Raw genomic sequence first — 21343 nt, 5'->3', positions numbered from 1 at the left:
CCCTCTATTCTCCTCTTCTATTTGTGTGTCTGTTTCTACCCCTGTTCTTGTTTGTCTGTCTGTCTCTCTTCATCTTCTTCTGTTATTTTCTATGATGCGCAGTCAAAAAGATGGAACTTTTTTGTTAATTTGCCATAGTAACCAAAAACATGAAATTCTCAGCATAGCAGCTCTGCACCTAATTGTCTAGCTTTCTTTTCCTTTCTTTTTCCCCATCAGCTACAAGGTGAGCAGTGACTGATGGGATGTCAATTAGGTCGTTAGCTGCGAGGCATCACGGTTACCTAGCAACTGTTCATTAATGGATGAATCTGGCCAATAATCTGAAAAATACAAGTTCTTATCTGGACCTGCTTAATAATATGTAGACGACAAAATCAGGTGTGTGTGTATATACTGTATGCATGTATGTATATGTGTGTGTGTGTGTGTGTGTGTGTCCGTGTCCATGCATGTGTTGCAGTAACCTGACACAATGAGAGCTAGGTCCAACCATCTGCTGCTGCTGCCCTACTAAGAGTCTTGGGCACAGGGACAATCAAGGGTGTGTGTGTGTGTGTGGGACCGATTCAGCTGATAGAATAGTAATGCATGCTGACCGGGGCCGGGGGAGAAAAAAAACAAAAAATCACAGAAGTTGTGATGGAAACACGGGGTGACTGATGTAAACAAAATATGCAAAATACATAAACAAACATGCATGCAACAGACTGACATCAATAGGTCAAAATTTGTTGTCTGCCTTTAAGAGGGTCATTTGTGGATAATGCAACGATGTTTTCACCACATCAACAGTTGGTGAAATTTTAGAGCACATTTGTGAATTTGCTTTTTGTCATCAAACTCTTCAACTCTTGTTTATGGTTCTGATTGTTTTAGGGTTTAATCAGCAGGGAGAAAATTAAAGATTGTGTCTGTGTGACATTGGCTAGTGAGGGCTTCATTACTCCTGTTTATGTCTTAATATTCAGAAACAGTCAGTTTCACTACTTCATCATGATGGATGATCTGATGCTGAAGCAGACCATGTCTCACAGCGCTGTTGTACTGAACGCAATCTTTGACCATAATCACTGATAGTGCGCATCTTAGGGAGCTCAGGATATTGTGAGCACCCACGGGGAAATCCTATTGTGAATTTACCAAATCAGAAGAATAGTGACATTGTCCAGTGAAGATAAACAGAGGATTGGACATAGTGTCAAAGCAGTGAGTTTTAACTGTGGGTTAAACATGTGTCCACTTCTATATTTAAATTTCTGGCTGTCCTTGAGAGGTTTTGACCTCTCACTGGTTTCATGCAGCGCATCATTTACATCACCTTGTGAACTGATGGTGTTGACATGATTAGCTCTTGAGAATGTATTTAATCTAGTGCACAATACCTTTTGAACCAATGCAGCAGCAAAGTGTCCATTAACAAACACACCTTTTGAGGAATTGATACATTTGTATTAAACAAGGACACCGATACACTAGAAGCTACAGAGATCTGCAGTGACCAGTCAAGTGACACCAGCGGCACCAGTAAGTCAGTGGAGGAGTCAGGGAATTGTTTTTGGTAGCTTTGGTAGGCACTAAATTAGGGTTTCCATATACCTGTTGTTATGCACATTTTAAATTTGGAAAAGCCAGAAATTTGAAAACAAGTTCTAATATGACAAATATGTGTTATGTTTGACTGAGGTGGAAAAGTTGGTGTATCAATAAATAGAAAATGCAGCAAAATGCAATGGAAACAAAGTGTACATGCAGAAAACATCAGATCTGTGATGACCAATAACGAGACTGTATTGTTCCTCAAATGATACATAAAGAAAACATAAGTGCAGTATTACTCTGCGTTTGCTGCATGTTTTTTCATCCTTTGAGGTTTGACTGACTATGTCATCTTGTCGCAGCCTCTTATTCTGAAATGGTTTAACCGCACCAGACTGGAGAATGAGTGCCTCTAAAAGTAGATACAAACGCACATCAACTTTCTGGGAATTTGGTTAGAATTTGCTAGATTTGAACAGAAACTTTGCTACTGACAAACAACCAATTTCATCACATAGGCTGGAAGACTTGGTGGTGTGTGTGTGTGTGTGTGTGTGTGTGTGTACAAGGGAGTTTTGGCTTCAAGCCTAAAATATTTTCATGCTGTCAGGTCTGAATGAACAATCAATCAAGTTTGGGTGGAAATATCAAGCCTCTGCAGGTTTAAAGAAAAAGTAGCCTCATCTGCGGTCCAAGAGCAGAGGGACACTGATTTCTCCTTGCTAATCACATACAGTGTGTTTTTCTGATTATAATCATTGGTTTATAGGACTCAAACTGTACTCGTGTCCTGAAAAACAAAGTAGAAAGTACCGATAAAAAATGAGCACCAGACCAACTGCTGGCAGCCTTTGTATCCGTTTTCCTATGTCAGCATCTGTGTTTAACTTTCAGCTTCTTAGCCCATCTCCATACACAACAGCATCTGCACCGCTTCCTGATTATCAGCCTGTCCCTTGAACAACTTCACATGAATGTGCCTTCTGGGGGACCCCCATATGTGCATCCCAGCCTGTGTCTGTGATTAGTTTATATGTTTGTAAAAGCCTGCATATGTGTATTTGCATGTTTGCTAACAAGCTCCAGGATAAGTGTGCTTGTAGGTTCAAATAAAGCTGCAACTATTGATTATTTTTGTATTCTACTGGATATTCTGGCAGTTAATTGGGTAATTAGAAGAATGAAAAAGTCTGTCCTCACATTCTTACCTTCTGCACTGTCTGTGTTCACTGCTAAACTACACCAATCACCCCTGTGTTGGTAGTGACAGAGGTTGTGTGGGGAGACAGGAAAGATTGACTAAAGTCTGGATCAAGTTCTAAGTGAGAGTTGAACCGATATGAGCTGATAGACTCTCCCTTCCTGTCACAGATGGTATCAAACACACATGAGAAAATGTGGCTACCTTCAAACTTTATATTTTATTCTCTATAACATGTTTAATGGTCTCTTGTACCAAAGATACCAATGTGGTTGTTGGGTTGAAGGATAAAGCACAAATAGTAGTTTGATAGATTTTTGATCTTGGCTGCCGTGTCAGTGTTAAGTGTGATTAAACATCAACAATTTATGATAAGTCAAACTGTACAAAATATAAAAAAGAAAACAACATTTTTAATTTCAACAAGTATACCACCTTGTATTATTTACAGATGACTGGAAAAAGTGACACAAAGGAAGGTACATGTGTGATTTGCTGCTGAGTTCAGTGAGTGGGTGAGTGCAAGGTTTTACAAGCTTACAAGGGTCAATCAGTCTGATTCAAACAATCAAAAAGTGTTCTAGTTATCCCCCTTCACTCCAAACACTCAAGTCAGCATGCTGTCGCTGCTGTAAGTCAACATAATTTGGACTCTGAGAAGCTGGGTTCAAACTGTGCAGTTTTTACAGGGCAGGTTTCGACAAAGTCTGTTGTAGCACTGATCACACCACCTCAGAAGTAGTTGATCTACAAAAGGTATGCATGGACAACTTAGCTTTTTAACCTAGTGCAAGACTTTTAGTTGAATGTGTAATGCCCTTCAGTCCAATTGTGTCCACATCAGGTGATCTGTGTTTCAAATTTTGTGTTATATGTTGCTTTATAATGCTGTCTGGATGAGTTGTGTCAGATTGCGGTGTTTACTCTTTCTCCATGCAGATAATATTTCATTTAGAAACACCATGACTCCTGTAGTGGATTGTGTCTGTCTTCTGTGATATATATCTCTCGGCTTCGACAAAGCAATTTCAGTTTGCTTTTAGGATTTCCCTTGCAACAATAAGACCTCAGCTGTGCAGTAATCCATTAAAATGTGGGGAAAAGCTCACACTGCGCTGCCTCCCTCTGGCTGATATATGGATTTATTTCAGTTAGTGGGCACCCAGGAGTTCTCTTCTTAGCTTTACAGTAAATATACCTGTATGAACATCCTGTACACACACTCAGAGCACCTGTCATCTAGGTAAACTGTTCCGCTCTGTCTGACAGAAGGACTCTGTCACAGTTTTTTTTCTTCAGAGTGTCTGTCTGAAAGTCTGTCAGTGTGCAGCGCGGTGAATGGCAGCTCCTCGTTGGAGTTGCAGACTGACAGGCAGATTAAAACACCCCGCTCACACTGTTTCCTTTCCCTGATACGGAACCACACCATCATTCAGTTCTCCTACCTACGAGCGTTCCTTAGCACGCTCTAATCTATTCACCCAGAGTACCTCCTACTCTGTATGTGTCTTCTAGAAGGACATGGATGGCGATAAGAGCCGCTGCTCTCTAAAAGCCCTCTAATTAAATGCATCAGCGGTTCTTTTTCTCCTCTGACTCCAGGAGGGGACATGTAGCATCAGAGAGAGGTGTAGTCTCACGCTGCATGTTGATTGTTGTTTTGCTTTTTGTGACTTATTTGTTTGCAGCATGGAAAGATAAGAGGGTTTTGTCATTGAGTTCAGTCATCTGAGGCCTCTGCACGCCCTCACCATGGAGACGAAACCCCCCTCATGAAAATCATTTGGCCCACTCCATGGCTCAGTCCATATCAAAGGACAATACTGCAGTTCTTTTCAAGTTTGTGCCAGTGGTCCAAAATTTCCCACTGCCACGGGAAGAATGGAGCATAGTGGGAGATATCCGAGCTCACTTTCCTCCTTCAGAAGTCGAAGTTGTTGAAAGCAACACTGTGTGTAAGACTTAATTATCATGGTGTGAAATTGCTGGCTGAGATTAATTTCCTCCTTCAGAGGATGCCATTTTCTTGTCCGTAAGCGGCTAGGACATCATGCTCGGGGAGGCTAAAAGTCAGCATCGGGGGGGCTAACTTTGAGGCTACATAACATGTTGCTGTCTTTTCAATGGCCTTTGTCTCAGTCGATTTCCTATTATGAAACTAAAATCGGAAAATGAAAACAGGGCTTTTTTTAAAAACTGGTCTTGTCACTCAATTTGAAAAAAAAAAAGATATAAAATCATTTTCTGACACAAAGTAGAATTTATGGAAAAGGGCTTTTTACCAAACTTAATAGCCTATCTGTGCCCATGTAATTTCTCAAACTCTAAACTTTTCCAACTTTTCCAACTTCAACATAAATGGACTGCAACATCCTTAACACATCACATCCACTAATCTGTCAAAAGTAGCCTGATCCTGTGGCCAAATGAATAATTAAAGGTGTATGGCACTTAGGCCTACAACAGCACATATTGAGGACTCTACACATCTATGATAAAAGTTGATGGCAGCGTGTTGTTGGCTTGAAATTCCATTGGAGAGTTTTCTTCCACTGTTACACTAATATAAGCATTGAATAGGTCTGGCAGTGCACTGTCAGTTATGATTATTTGGTTGAAAATATGCCTACTGATAAAAGCTTAATTATCCTCTCAGGTGGAAAAATTTCCCGGTTGCAAGAAATAAAAACCTTGTAGGCTAGCCAATATATTAACAGAACATAGGCTATGGTTTTGGAAATGTTAACTGAATATGATACATGTCCTCACATGGCCACAGATCCTATCAACAGCCTATAGTTGCCTACAACAGCCTAATCACCCTCTAATCATATTTAATTAAATCTCATCAGACATATCTGCCAAAACAGAAAGGTCCAACCATTAAAAATATCAATCCCTGACCGTTGAATAAGTATATTGGCTATAATGTATCCTAGTTTTTTCATCACTATTGGACAAAATTATAAATAGGCTAAGAAATTTACAGCCATGTTGACAATACAATAGCTAGTCTACAGGCAAACAGAGCAGAGAAGAGAAGAGTGCTTGGATCTCGCCTGTCAGGCGCTTCCAGAGTGAAACTCCAAAGCCACCGAGTGCCATCAGTCGCTGGCATTTCTATTGCGGTCTGCGGTCGCCTTTAGTCATCTTGACAGTGGAAAAGAAATGCTCATACATAGCAGTGAAGGCAATGAAGGGCAAAATTTCATTGCAAGGATATTAGGCAAAGGCTAACCTTTTGATAACAAAGATATCCTAATTTAATATCACTCCAATTTTGCATTTTGTAGTTATGGAAACTGGATTTTTCATGTTTGACTCACTATATGAAAATCCATAATAAGGAAATAATAAAAAAAATGTATTTTGAGGACAAAATTAGATGGAAAATGGTTCTATTTCCGTTTTTAAAAATGTTACAAACACTGATAATTGATAAAAGGCTTATTTTTCATTTTCCGCTTTTCATTTCAGGATAGGAGGTCAATTGAGACAAGGGTAGACAGATTGCTGACACAGACGTTTTCATTATTTGAACTTTACCAGTATACATACAGTATAGTATGTAGGAAACACAACAGCCAGCAGTAAATTTAGGGAAGGCTTAGCCTTTTTGTCAGTTGTTACTGCCCAAATTTTGTTGAAGGTTACATATTTTCAGTGATGATTTAATAGTGCCACCTACATTCTTGCCGTTCACTTATACAGTATGAAAAACATCGTCCACACAAGGATAAAAGTATATCACAGGAGTGAGAAGAAACTTTTCTCATTTCACTGTGCTCAGTGAGAGTTTTCATATCAGAACTTCATTACATTATGCTTTGTTACCTGTCAATCACCTGACACACGCACCAAGAAGTAAATGTCCCAGGAGAAAAAAAAAAAAAAATCCCTCAAAAACTTGTCGCCAAAGAAAGTGAAGTTTCTAAACCAATATCCACTAAAGCAGAGCAGTGAGGTGGCAAGAACCGACTGAAATCCTAAACTTGAGATTGATGATCATATAAACTATATATGCATGTAAACAAGCTGAGTGTGACTAAATCAAAGAGGTATTCATGCACTGAATAGCATTAAAACCCTGATAAGATTCGAGTAGTTTTTGCAACAGAGAGACGGGAGATTTTGGGATGAATTTGAGATCAGTTGACGACACAGAACAAAACTCAACAAAGCAAAACATGCATGTTTAGATTTTTATGAAAGTGCAGCAGGTGAGAGTCAGCACTCCTACGGCCTCATCAAGGATCACATCCGTCTGTCTCTTTAGCTAGGACAGCAGCGGATATCAAGCTGCCAGATATAAGCCTATGTGCAAACACCTTTGCCTAAAACTCACCACAAATTGCAGGTAAAAGCTTTCAACTGTGACTGAATTTCATTTCGAAAACAACATGCCCATGTTTCAATAACACAACACTGAATAAACATGGTTTATTTTCATTCCAAATTGGAGTCAGTGACAGTTGTGTGTAGTATAGTGTGCGTTGGGTCACACTATAATGCTTCTGCTTTAAAAACTAGCAAAGAAAGTAAAAAGAAAACTCTTCTTAGTGTGCATTGCAGAATAACTGGTGTTATGTATATGCTGTGATGGAGAATGTGTTCCTGCTTAAGGTCTGAGATGTTAGAAAACAATATTTGGCTTCAATGTTTGGCTTGACCCTCTGATCCAACTCTCAGTAAGACATCAGGAAGTAAATGGAACCTCCAAACTGTTGGGAGTAATGGATCATTACTGGGTTTAATAACTGTACTGTAATTACTGAATAGGAACTTGTAATCCTGGTTTACACTATTTGTAAGTAAGTACAATTTATTTACTGTATATAGCATGTATGCTAGACCTGATGTCACAGTGCTGTAACCCAGTAACTGCCCAACACAGTCAGACAGTACTGTTTGCAGTCAACAGTTCTCCATCATTAAGTTGAGTCAGAAAGCTGCTGTGCTGTTAGATGTTGTAATTTCATATGTTTTGATTGTATTGTACTTGCTGTGCAGTGACTGAAACTTGCTTATAGACATAATCATTTGTGTAAAAATGGCTATTATTGGAAAAAAAAAACACTCAGATTGTTTCAGTTATTTAATGTGTGTCAGTGAAGTCAAATAAAAGAATCTGATTAGCTGTCTACACCCAGTGCATTAAATAAATGAAACATCCAATCTCTCTTTCAATACAGTCTGTATGCGTGTTGATGCACGCACACAATGCCGTGCTCCGCAAGCCTCAATTATCATGGTGTGTAATTGCCGGGTGAGATTAACTTCTGTGTACAGGAAAATAGAAATACAAAGAAGGAGGGAACGAGAGGTCAAACAAGAGGGGGGATACTGATTGCTGCGTATATGTGTGTGTGTGTGTGTGTGTGTGTGTGTGAAGGAGCTGAAGTTACAGGTTGTTGTGGCTACTCCGGTCAGTTAAGGAGCAAGATTTTTGGCAGCTTTTTTTTAGTAATGAGGTGTCTACAAATATTGAATTGGTATTAATATTGACCGCATTCATTACATTTGTCCTCTTCTGCTCAACAGTCTTTTTTTTATACAGCTACATCTATGTGTGTATATATATATATATATATATATATATATATATATATATGTACCAATACTCATCTGTTAGATGTACATGTAGGCCTACCGCTGTGTAACCTAATGTCATGCAAAGTAAACAGTGAAAGTCGTCAGGCCATAGATCCAATCTAAATGAGCAGTTTTGTTTTATTTTGGAAGGATATATATGTACTTCAATATATTACATATTACACTGTGTTATCTTTGACATCTCTTCAACATAAGGTTAAAATGTTAATTGTATTGTTTGATGTTATTTTCTGTTCATTTGCATCTAAATTATATATGTATATATATATATATATATATATATTTTTTTTTTTTTTTTTTTTCTGAGATGTGTAGCAATGAGAGGATACATGAAACATTTATTTTTCACTCTCTGTCCAACACACACGCAGTCTTCAAGTAAGCGTCATTGGCATGAATGGAACAGAAGCTACAAAGCACTGAGTTCATTCAGGTTTCTTAAGTCCCTTTGAGACACCTTTACATTCATTTGATGGCAATTAAACACGTCCATCTCATGTCTGAATAAGCATCCTTTTTGGTCACTTTTACGTAAAAGTCACAACGGTAATTTTACTAGGTTGGGTATCATTTCTACAGGTCACAAGTCTGCAGTGACTGCCGTCACATTAATGTAAAGGCTTCAGCAGCACAAAGTAAAACATGTACACAGAGAGGCAAGAAATAGTCTTGTTTCGCCTTCTAACATCACTATAATAAATTTAACATCTCAATCATCATCTCTTATACACAAAATCAGTTTCGTAAAACCAGGAAACACTGAAAAAGACAATTTTAAGGAGCTGGTTGACTGTCAGATCAGTCTATGAAGACTGTTTTTCCCCTTGAGGTGCAACTTGAGCAGAAGAGGAACCGCAGTAATAACCAAACCAGCACACCCTCTTTATTTTATTTTCATTCATGCCAACTGTTAAAATGACTAATAAATATGTAGCCTTTACATACAGCATGGGACCAAATAGGAATTAAAGAGTAGCAACTTACCATCCTTTCAGTCAATGATTGTGCATGTCAGACTTTATAAAACAGGCAGGAGAATTCGCTCCCTAATAAAGTTAAATAATGAAATTGACAGCAGTGGTGTCAGTGAATTCTTTGAAAGAGCCGGGACGAGCATCCATTGTGGGACTTCAGGCTAAATAAACAAAACAAGTTTTAAAATCATTATCAGTTATTCAGACTGTGAGAGGACAAAACAAGGGTCTCTTCCTGTAAATGTCGTCCCATGTCGTCTGAATGCAGCCGTATGGTTCATTAACGTAAAAGTCACCAATGTCTGAATGATATTAATGACTAAATGTCTGAATGACAAATAGCCATTACTTTACCAGATAGATGAAGTCATCTTTGTTATGTGTTCTATGTCAGAAAAGGGTTTAAGTTTCTTTTTAGCTGATTGGCAGTTTGTTATGAATATGCATATCTTGGATCAGCATCACCGCCGATGAATCGTTCTGTTGTCAAACACCATCTTCCAAATTTCACAGAGAGGTTTGCTCATAAGTTTTTGAAAACATCCTTCTAAGTGACAGAGAAACTAAAAAGCTGGAAATAAAACTGATGAACAATACTGAGTTTGTTGTGTGCCGAGGAAAACTTTGAAAAACATGCGCACACACACACACACACACACACACACACACACACACACAGGAGCTTTTTGTCTTCACTAAGCCCCAAAAGTTTCCTATTTTATAAAAGAAAAAAAAAAAAACAAAACACCTGCTTTATACTTTTGAAGTCCAGAGAGGTATTAATCTCCAAATTTGTTTTCATATCTCTCTGTCTGAGTCTGAGGCAGCAGCTTGAGCCGGTGAGCATCAAACAGACAAAAAAATTAGCTGCTCAAAGAAACTGATCAGCTGCAGTGGCCGAGGTCCTGCACCGCATTTCACCACATTTACAGACAAGCGCGCACACCATCTGGCTTGATTAAAGTAAAGAAAAAGTTTTCAGTCAATCAGCAGGAGACAGTATTGCTGTCGGATAGAGAGTTGTTTCCATTAACCTCTGTACATAAGTGGTGATGCAGATAATGTGCACACAAACACACACACACACACACACACACAAGAATATGAAGAGTCTTCTCTCTTTCTGCATCCAAACACTCAACATCCAGGCATACTCTGTCTCTTTCTCTGTCTCTCTCCCAAACCAACACAAAGGGATGTGTTGGCACAAACACACATGTGCACATACACATGCACACAGAGTCCTATCATGCCTTATTTTTAGCTGTTCCCCTCCCCAGCCCTGACCTACATCACAGTATGAATAAAGCAGCAGAGGGATGAAGAAAGTGAGCTCAGAAGGGGGAGCGAGGGAGGGAGGAGAGGGAGGGAGGGAGGGAGGGTGTGGGGGTTGGAGGGGGGTCTAGGGAGGGAGAGACAGAGAGAGACACACCGGCAAATCCAGAAAAATGAATTCCCCCCTGTGTGAAATGACAGTTCCAGTTCTGTCAGCAGACCTCACCTGCTTCTTCGCTCCCAGAGGAGGATGCGGAGGGCGAACACAGACACACACACACACACGGGGGGGATACAGGACCTTGGGGCCGGCAGAGATCAGAAAGCCTCATCATGCCACAGACTTGACAGTAGATGCTTTTCCCACTTTAAATGAAAGCTGACAAAAGCAGCGAGCACTCAACTTTGAATTATTGAGGCTGTGTGTCTGCAACATCACAGGCCGGCTGTTATCGGGGTTGAACAATGCTTTGGCGCCTTTCGCCAATAAAGGGTACTTAAATGAGCAGCTTTTAGGGTGGAGTAGTGCTTGAGGACAAGATGAAAATTGGATTCAGGTACTGTTTCACAGCCTCAAAGCAGTGAATAAGTTCCATGTTTTTGATGTAGCAGATCAATGCTTTTTATACTGAAGGCTGAAGGCCAGCCAGGCTTTGTAAGCCTGAATACACGATCCGTCTCTCTTTGATTGTGCAACTCAACACTCCTACTGTACATTCTTCAAGGATGAAATTTGCCGAGAAAAAACCTCTGGGTGTTGCATGTAAGTCAATTACATACTTCATACAAATTCATTCTGTTGTAAGGGGACAGTGTGAGCTGAAAAGCTCAAAGCCTGAATGTATTTATCCAAGGAGAAGATATGGAAATACTCTCCTCTCTCTCTCTTTCCCTTAAAGGTACACTATGCGGGATTTTACTGAAAAACAATGTATAGACTGATACAAACATAATCCCTCTTAATCATCACTTATGACTCACTAGAAGTGTGTGGCGGGGTATTTATCTGCAGAGACCCCACCCTCTGCATGTAAATTAATTGCTCTCTCTCTCTCTTGCTCATTGGTCTTTGGAGGACAGGTCAACATGAATGCCGTTTGTTTACAAACACCAACCGACAAATGCTGCATAATATACCTTTAAGTGTAGCATAGAGAGTCTCCTAAGTGGTGGAAAGGTCCTTTTTTTACCTTAGGAAACTGGTTCTCTGCTGCTCGCATCCACATAAATACACTGGACTGTACACACGCACGCGCACACACACGCACACACATTTAGGCCCTTCTGCATAACACCTCCCTTGTGTGTTTCCGATCCCATTTCATTAGCAGTCATCCAGCTCGGCTAATGTCTCCCTGAGCACCGCGTTTTAATGCTCATACAATGTCTTTCAAGCTACATTAGGAAGCGAGAGATTCTGTGTATGAAGAGAGGCTGTAATGTGTCATGATATTAGCTGTAACGTTATGGATGTAAAGATGCTACTCTCCTCTGTCCTTCCCAGGTTACCTGCCCTCATCTCGTCAGCGCTCTCCTCCTCTCTTTTGTTTCACCCCCCCCTAAATTATCTCCTTTTCTCATCTCTTCTCTTTGCCGTATCCTCATTTCTTTCCTCTTGTTTATGGCTTCAATTAAATTATAGTTGTTATTATTAGAGTTGCTTTCATTACTGTAAATAAAATAAGATTATGCTAAAGGTTTCATCCGCCTCTCGTGTCAAATGATAATGTAATTTTCAGAATGTCATTTCAGTAAACAATAAGTACAAAACGCAATTATATCCTCAACATGAGGTGTTTGCCTTTGTTTGATGCTGTTGTTTTCATACACATCAAGTCATTAAGGAGCAACTTAGCAGCCACTGAAAATCTTGTTTTTGCTGACCTCCCGTGGTTTCATTTCTCACCTTGCTGAAAACTGTGCTTTGAAAAAGTCGCCTTGTTATTCTGTGTGATTGATGAGAGAAGGCAATTTTGGGGCTATTTTTAGATGGGTAACTCTCCGTGATAACAGTAAGCAGCAAGGTGAAGCCCAGAGACATTACTGTTCCAGTGTGATTAAAGCAACAGTGTTGCAACAGTTCAGTGACTACTACTCGCCAGCTTCATCAGTCGCCTGAGGAATCGCTCTGTGTGTCGTCATGGTGTCTATAGAGAACCGTCACCCGGTTATAAATCCACTGTATCTGCTTTCTTTGTTCTCAGATATTGATGAGTGTGCGACCCAGATGCATTACTGCCAGTCCAACACAGTGTGTGTCAACCTGCCCGGCAGCCATCGCTGTGACTGTCTGCCAGGCTTCATCAGGGTGGATGAATACTCCTGCACCGGTACGTCTGCATGGAAACACATCACTGATTCTTCAGATCATGCACACACAGGCTCCAGTCAGTAAAAAGATCATCATCAAAACCATCAAGTAGTATACTATTTTCTTTGCTTTTTAACTTTCAACTTTTTAATCAGGAGGGAAAAAAGGAAAGGTGTTGTTTGTACAGTCTGCACATTGCAGAACTGTACTATAGTGTGGGAAACTTTGATAGCAAACCTGAAAAAAAAACAAAAGGTAGCACAGATCGCTACTGTTTGAGCTTCTTTTCTGCATAAGTTATAAAAATTTGGAATGAAAGAAGGCAAATTTTGACTTGTGTGATGGTTCTGGGGCTTTTCAGGTCTGTTTCCCAGTGGCTTATGAGCTGGAAACTTTGTTTTGAGTATGTTCACAGGTGATGATAGCCCTCCCATTTCCCCTTCAATTCCAACTCTGCAACCCTCTGTAGGCTCACTAGAAGTGAGACAGTTTTGATTGGTTGATCTAAATTGAAATATCACCATATATTGGATGAATTGGATGCATGAAATTTGGTACAGATATCCGGTTCCTCAGATGATCAATCTAATGAGAGGCAAAAAATGGAAAACCCAAGTAGAATACCTCTTTATTTTAGTAAATGTACTTTTTTATGCATATAAGAAACATCTCAGACAATCAAACAGATGAATGAGTAAATCATTATTATTATTAAGTTGGATCTAACATGTATGTTGCCTCCTCTCTCTGTTTGTTTTACTCCTGTACTACAATGATTGCAGTTTTGAGTCTGACTCATGCCAGCCTGCAGTGACTCCCACGTGTTAGAAAACGGTAGCTTCCATCAGTTGTCGGCCACATGGCTCTGCGACTGTGATGCTCTGTCTTTTGTCCAGAATTAAAGCTTTCAGAGAGAAGTGAATACAAACTGATTGATGAATACCTCAGCGGTTGTCTTTTTAAAGGTCGGGAGAATCAGCGTGTGATCGACAAGAACGGGTGATTGCAGCCATTCAGTTTTTTTTAATGGCTCGTCTACAGTAAATATTCAGAGTAAAAATATCCTGCTTCCTCTACATCCCTGATGTTCAAAGGCAAAGTCTGGGAACAGATTCACCAACATATTTACCTTCTTTTAACACACACAATGCAAATGCTATATATCCACGTTCATCCCTGTGGATCTCAAGCAATTTCTCAATGTAGCACAGCGACACCTGCAGGTTTACTATGTCTTTCCTCCGAAGGGACTCAGAGCAGCATGCTTTCTCGAGAGTGAATAGGATCTGCTTGGTTTCTGCTCAGTGTTTCTCTGGAGTAGTGTTCTTTAATTAGCTCAGAGTTGGCAGCCACGCAGGGACAAGGATCCATGGACAATCAATCTATTTTGCAGCTTGTAAACTGTCCTGGCTCCTGACTGAGAGCCCAAGGAGCACTCTACATCTGCTGGGAGAGATAAATCCTCTCTCTGTCTCTGTTTCCCTCTTCCGGCTTCTCCTTCTTACATTGCTCAAGGGTTTGAGATCCTCTAAGTGAATGTAAAAGAGTTAGCGTTCACGGCACAGGGTGGCGACTGCTCATATTTCACAATGCTAACACGATTGCACATTAGCTTCTGTAATTGGAGTGTCGTGCTCAAATCTGCATTGTTATTCTTTGTTGTGTGTCTGTGGATCTGGAAATGTTTTTGTTAATGATATTACTGTCACTGCATTAAGCAGGACACACAGGCACACCGGAAACCAGTTTGTAATTAAACAGAGAAACATTCTATCAGCAATTAGCGAGGAGCAGAAATTCAGAAGCTATTCTGATGTAATAGTGGAAGCTGAAATTAGCCTGCTGTGCGGAACTGTAGAGCTTTTATCATTAATCATAACAGAGGTTTTGCATTGATTGTCACTCACATCACCTCCTCATACCAGTGAGGAGGTGATGTGAGGTTGTTTGTAGAGCACTAAAACCAGGAGGGAAAAGCCATATTAATGTCAACGATCCATGTAGTATACCATACAGTTAATGGTCAGTGGTTAAAAAGTGGCCTGAAGGTGGGCAGACACTGTTTTTTTAAGATTTCAGTTGTTTAATCTATGCAATATTGATTATTTTTATGATGGGGCATTATTTCATAAAATGACCATACTGACCAAAAAAGGAAAAGTGATCATTTTTCACTCATTTTATTTTTATATAAACTTTTATAGCACTAGCAGTCTGTAAGGCTTTGTTTTGCATACATAATGTTAGAGCCCTGCAGGAACAACAGGTAAATGTTATAGGAGGATTAGTAGGCCTTATCAAAATCAAGGTCCTCAATAGATATTCATGTTGCATTCAGAAAAATGTGTGCTTGGTTAGCAGTGGTGAAGGACGTATTCATATCCTTTGCTTAAGTAAAGTTTGCAATACCACTAAAATTTCCAAAACTCCACTGTTTTATTGTTACTACTGCTGCATTACCGTGGCAGCATTTTGTAGCCAGTCAAGGTGGAGCTAATTTTACTCATTGTAGATAATGATGGGTAGTTAAACCTAGTTGATTAAATGTTTTGTGTGATCATTTTGATCTGCAAAGGAACTAGTAATTACAGCTGTCAGATAAATAAAGCATAATGTTTCCCACTGAAATGTTGTGCAGTAGAATATAAAGTAGCGTAAAATGCAACTTAAATGCAAGTAATGTACAGGTTGGACTGGATGTACCGATGTTGATTATTAATCTACTATTAGAAATAGTCACTTCACATTACCTCTCTTCTCTTTAACTTTTATCTGTCTGTACAAAATTCTGCAGTTTGTGCAGATTAGCTCTCAACAAGAGGGATTTTACATAGTTTGTTTAGTTTTTTCGTACGTATTGCAGATGTTGCATGTTTGCCACTCAAGGGTGATTGACCGTACTGTGACATCACGTACCTTCCCTCTTAATGTACGGAAGTCACTGATGGCAGTATTGTGTTTGCCTTTTTTGCCTCAGGCCATTGTGTGCAAGTCTCTACGGACATCAAACAGCTCTAAGCTTCATGTGCCCACAAACTTACCTGACATCACTGTAGGCACCTTTCAGTCATTCAGAACGTTACCCTCAATATTACAAAGGGAGCAACTTCATTCTCAGAGGAATAAAATGTCACCTTACACGACAAGTCATGTATCACCTTTTGCATTGGACGTTCTCCGCCTCATCTCTCTCCCTCCCTCTCTCGCTCTCTCTCTCTCTCTCCCTGCTGTTGTCTGCCCGGTGGACAAGCCTGTCCTTTGTGAAGACAGGGCCCTGTAAACAATAGGAGGCTGCTATAATTGTGGTTCCACTTGATTTCACCTCTCTATGAAAGCAGGCAAGCAGCTCTGGGGAAACAAGGGATGGACAGAGAAAGGAAGAGAGGTGGCAGGAAGTGTGAAGTTCTATAGCTTCCTTGTCAAAATGCCACTGAGCTATAGTCACATCCATGTTTATGCACCCCAAATCAGTTCACTGTTAGTCCAGGACGACTTTACCTGCTGTCTCCATGTTGTTCAAAATAACAGGCTGTGTCCCCATTTAAAGGAGATTTGATGTGATAAACTTATTATGTGTACATAATTCATAGAGTTGTTTTTTTTTTGCTCAACACTCAACACTGCACTTCACAGAGTTCAGCCGCCTGTCAATCAAAAAGTGTGGGTAGGATGATGATGATGATTTATTTTTCCTTTGGACTTTCTCACATCCGGATTAACCACTTTATTAGGCCCTGGAACAAAAATGAGCTGCTGATGAAACCACCTTTCCTCTTATTCTCTGTGCAGTCTATACAGTTTTTCTAAGCTGAAATAATAACTGGCCCCAGGTTTGCATATTTAAGTATGCACCATATTATCACAAAACCGAAATAATAAAGGTCTTCTATAGTTTGACTTCACAAAATCTCCTGCCGCCTCTCGACTTCTTGGATGCAGTGTTTTTTTTTTTCTCCCGTGCAGCTCTGATCCTGATCACACGGAGCCTGCATTTTACATTCTGTGTCCTTGTTTACTAGGTTTAACAGAAAAACTCCTCTGAGGTTGACTTGTTTTGTTTACGTCTGTGAGATCAAATAGTTCCAACCAGTCACTAGAAGCCCTTCCTCCATTTTTAATCGTTGATGGTGTGTTTCTACAGGCGTATCCCTGTTCTCCGATGAATGGACAGCTGGAAAAAAAAGCTGTGTTGGAGTAGAGTTTGTCCGCAAAGAGCTGATTTTTTTTTCAGTTTGAGGCACTTGCAGCGCTCCGCCAAAGGCATGAGGTGCATCGGGCAGATAAGGCCTTGTTCAGACAAGAAACAGATGCAAAAAAGGTGCATTGATGTGATGGAAGTTTTGACAAACTATCCCCACTGCCCTGTCCAAACAATACAAGTTGCATTCTTCCGTTACCTATAGGAACCAATTAGAAAAATGTGCCCTTCACTGCTAAATCACATCCAATGTGATTGAAACTTTCGTGTATATCAAGGAAAGACTTTCTTGACATGAAGTGCTTAAGAATAGAAAAGCTTTCTTGGCTGTAGGGTGAATTACTACAGGTAGAGCGACATTTATGAAATAGATTTTTTTCATGTGGATTATTGTTTAATAATGTGTTGAGCTGAGACTCAAGTTAGCAATAGATAGATAGATAGAAAAATAGAAACGTTATTGATCCGGAGGGAAATTTAGGCATCCAGCAGCTTATATGAAACATATGAAACACCGATACGCACAAGAATAAAATAATAAAAACACAGCAGTGAAGTGATAGTGTAGCCACCAGAACTACCACAGAGAGCTGTCTCTATGATAGAGTATATGCAATGCAAGGTGATTATTGGAAATAAATATATAAACCAATACAAACACTAATTGTGAATAATGTAAAAAAATATTCGCGAGCGAGTATTTCATATTTGCATGTTGTTTACGTCCCCAGTGTGTACTCACATAGCCAGTAACTGACACTCCAGCAGCATGCAGGTGAGCATAGGTAGCAACGGAGAGGCAGCATCACACCTAATAGTCAATTTCACCCCGCCATCGCTGTGAGAAGTTGAATAGCAGTGTGGCCTGGGGGACAAAAGACTTCCTCGGTCTGTCTATTGAGTTGGACTGAGACTGCAGTCTGCCACTGAACATACTCCTCTGCCTTGAGAATATGCTGTGCAGAGGGTGGTGGGCATTGTATATATAGATACCAGTGTTTACCCTCAGTCTTTATGGTGCAGCGCAAGCAGAACTCAAGTGATTTCCCCCATGGAAGGTCATTATGATCTCTGACTTCATGTGTTAGCGGGTAATCGTTGTCTGCCATAGGTAATTGTGGAAATGGTTTTCTGGCTCCCAGTGTGTACTTATCTTATGATCTCTGGGTTTTAGAGGAATTGTTGTCTGCATTAAGCAGACACTGATAAGGCACACAGTTACAGATTAAACCGCCGGAACAAGAGGATTAAAGTGCTTCCTTCCTCTCGGCACCTTCCTGTAAATAAACTCCCAACAGCTGGTTCAGCTCTGGCCTGCAGATAAAGTGTTGTATAGCTATTTAAAATGGATGCCTCTATTTGAAGCTCTAGCTTTGCACACTGTGTGACCAGGAGAAGACTCATAATATATTTAATCTATTAAAGAGTTTGGTGACTGCCAAGCTACAGTTTATAAACCCTTCAAAGTGGACTCAAGACACTGTAGTTTATGGACTGTTACAATGTGAACAACATATTCAGGCCAGTATTGTTGGCTGAGTTTATCACAAACTTATTGTATTGGTGTATATGTTGGCAGATAACCAGTAGTTTTTTTCTTTTCGGATGATTTATTTATGTGTTGGTGACCCTTATTTCTCCTTAACTGAAATATAAAACTTTTTTTGGCCTTATTTTTTGTTTATATCTGTGAGTTAAAGGGAAACTCAGGTTTCTGTCCATCACAGCTACACTTAAGGAAAATATTTAGCCGCTAGAAGCAGTGGCTAAATGTTGCAGAGATTTGGGAAAACGTGAACTCTGGCAAGAATGGCGTTGATTGGGGAAAGGAAGACTCATATGGCTTTAGAAAAAAAATAAATCCAACATAAATCATCTCAAAATCAATCAGAATCAAAATATAATCAAAAATAATTTAAATCTGACTGATTTCCAAGAGATACACTCCATGGTCAGCTGTATTCATACGTGCATTCGGATTTTTTTACACTCAAATATCTATCTATCTATCTATCTATCTATCTATCTATCTATGTATATATATATATATATATATATATATATATATTAGAATCACATATCGATGGCTGAAGAGCAAAACCTCCTATCTGAAAAATGCACTTTTTTGAGAAAACTAAAAAAAAAAAAACGTGTTGTTTTTTTGCCTAATGCTATTTGTTAAGGATACCCAATACATAATACACTGTTTTTGGACTATATTACTATATTATGTGTTAACAATACCATAATAACCATACAAACATACAGTAAACAATACCACATATCCTTAACAAATAGCATTCTGCAAGAAAACAACAAGTTTTTTTAACCCTCCTGTTGTCTTCCCGTCGACCATGCAACTTTTGTCCTCCCAGGTCAATTTTGACTCGGGAGGACAAAAGTCCACAGATGCTAGAAACTTTAATAAAACACCCAAAATTATCATTACTTTTACTTGCAAAGTGTGTGGTACTGAACCATCCATGTGATTTTCAGGCAATTAGATGAAAGAAATCCATATTTCTGATATAAAAACATTTGAAAACGGGTCAAATTTGACCCGAGGACAACAGGAGGGTTAAACAAGTTTTCTCAAAAAAGTGCATTTTTCAGATAGGAGGTTTTGCTCTTCAGCCATCGATATCTGGCTCTAATCAATATTCAATAACCAATATTCTGTCCACCTGTGACTGCTTTATTGTACCTTTAGCTGCATTTGAACTGTATTGGTGGTATTTTAACTGTATTGATTGAATTTGGCAGATTCAAGTGTTTACTTCTGGTCGACTAATCCTTTAATCAGACAGCAGCCGTGTCATGTGCCACTGCCTTTGATCCTCTAATGAATATTTCTCTTCTATCCTTGTCTACACTCCGCTAATCAATACTTGACTTTATTTCTTTATCAACCTGCTGTTCGTAGGCAATATGCTTAGGCTCTGCTGTATGGCTGTCCAAATGGAGCTGTCATTAATTTCATGCATCAGTTGCTACACATTCTCCAAAATTCTAGCATTGGGGAAGGCTGCATCCCCCTCAAGACACATTATATATTTAATGAAAATTTAATCAAATCCAATTCCAATTATACATGTAATGAATGTGGAGCTCAAGTGTGGCAAGCCTAGTAACCTTGGCAACCCTTCCTGTATACATTGACTCTTCAAAAATGGAGGTCACGCTGTCAGGCTGGCTCGGCATCAGCCAATTTAATAAGCCCATCAAACACAGTTTGGAAGAAGAGTCAGTTAAGTTTCCCATAGTCCTTACTTTCATCCATTTTAATTGGTTCTGAGCGGTCGGTGTTTATATTTAGCTTCCCCATAAAGATTTGATATGTAAGGAGTGTTTCTTCCTGCTCATCAGCAGACTGTACAACATCCAGAGTGATGTATGTCGTCACATTACGCTATTTTTCTTTGAGCTTCAACTCTTCTTCTTTGATGCATTGTCTTCCTTTTCCCCTGGATGAATACACACAGAGACACGTGGAATAAAAATGCACTGTGGGTATGGGATGGATGTTTACTGACAGAGTACCTTAATGGAACATGCTTTCATTAATGTGAATTGCAGCCTAAGCATCTTTATTGCCCTGAGCTCTATATTTCATTGGGTAGTGAAGGAATTGCATTATCTTGCTGCCTCTGTGCTGCTGCTACACAAAGAGATGAACAGGGGCGATCGGGATATTACTGTACTATAAAGCAAACTCAACATTAATGCGCAGCTGTAATTCATGATGTAAATGAACATATTTGCAGCTTAATGAGAAGCACTTGTGTTTTAAAGTGCCAGGTCTTAAGTGCTTCATGTTAATAATAACATGACTGTAACACACACACACTCACACACACACACACACACTGCCTCAGCAGCCGTGCAGATTTCTCTTATGGTGTCACTTGTCCTGCCTCCCTGCCGGACATTGATCACATTTTAAAATGTGCTTATTTACTCTGTGAAAAGTACTTAAAAGTAGTAAATGATGTAGTAAAATTGTCGGGCCTGTGTTATCGCTGTTCGGATATTGAGCATGAAATTGCATATGTGCATTGTGATGCATATTGAAATGGTGTTAGTAGGTTCAGGAAGTACTCTGCTGTCAGTGAATCGTAGGGAGGCTGCAGGGAGGCTGTCATTGGTTTCTGAGTGTGTGTGTACATGGGTGGATGAGAGTTGTGTTGTACCCAAGCAGCAACTACCATGACTTGAGGCTGAAGCCAATGCAG

General features: G+C 39.7%; 1 protein-coding gene across 1 annotated transcript in view; it reads left to right on the top strand.

Annotated features, from left to right (window-relative positions):
• Positions 1–21343, top strand: part of LOC122985162 (protein kinase C-binding protein NELL1-like) — a 279144-nt gene that overhangs the window by 175663 nt on the left and 82138 nt on the right. The window contains exon 13 of the mRNA XM_044355623.1: positions 12807–12932. Within this exon, the coding sequence (XP_044211558.1) occupies positions 12807–12932 (126 nt within the window). The remainder of the gene's footprint in view (positions 1–12806; positions 12933–21343) is intronic.

The sequence above is a fragment of the Thunnus albacares genome, chromosome 1 (genome assembly GCF_914725855.1).
Source record: "Thunnus albacares chromosome 1, fThuAlb1.1, whole genome shotgun sequence".
Taxonomy (NCBI): Eukaryota; Metazoa; Chordata; class Actinopteri; order Scombriformes; family Scombridae; genus Thunnus; species Thunnus albacares.
The sequence above is the reverse complement of the archived record's forward strand: the minus strand, read 5'-3'. Positions and strand labels throughout refer to the sequence as shown.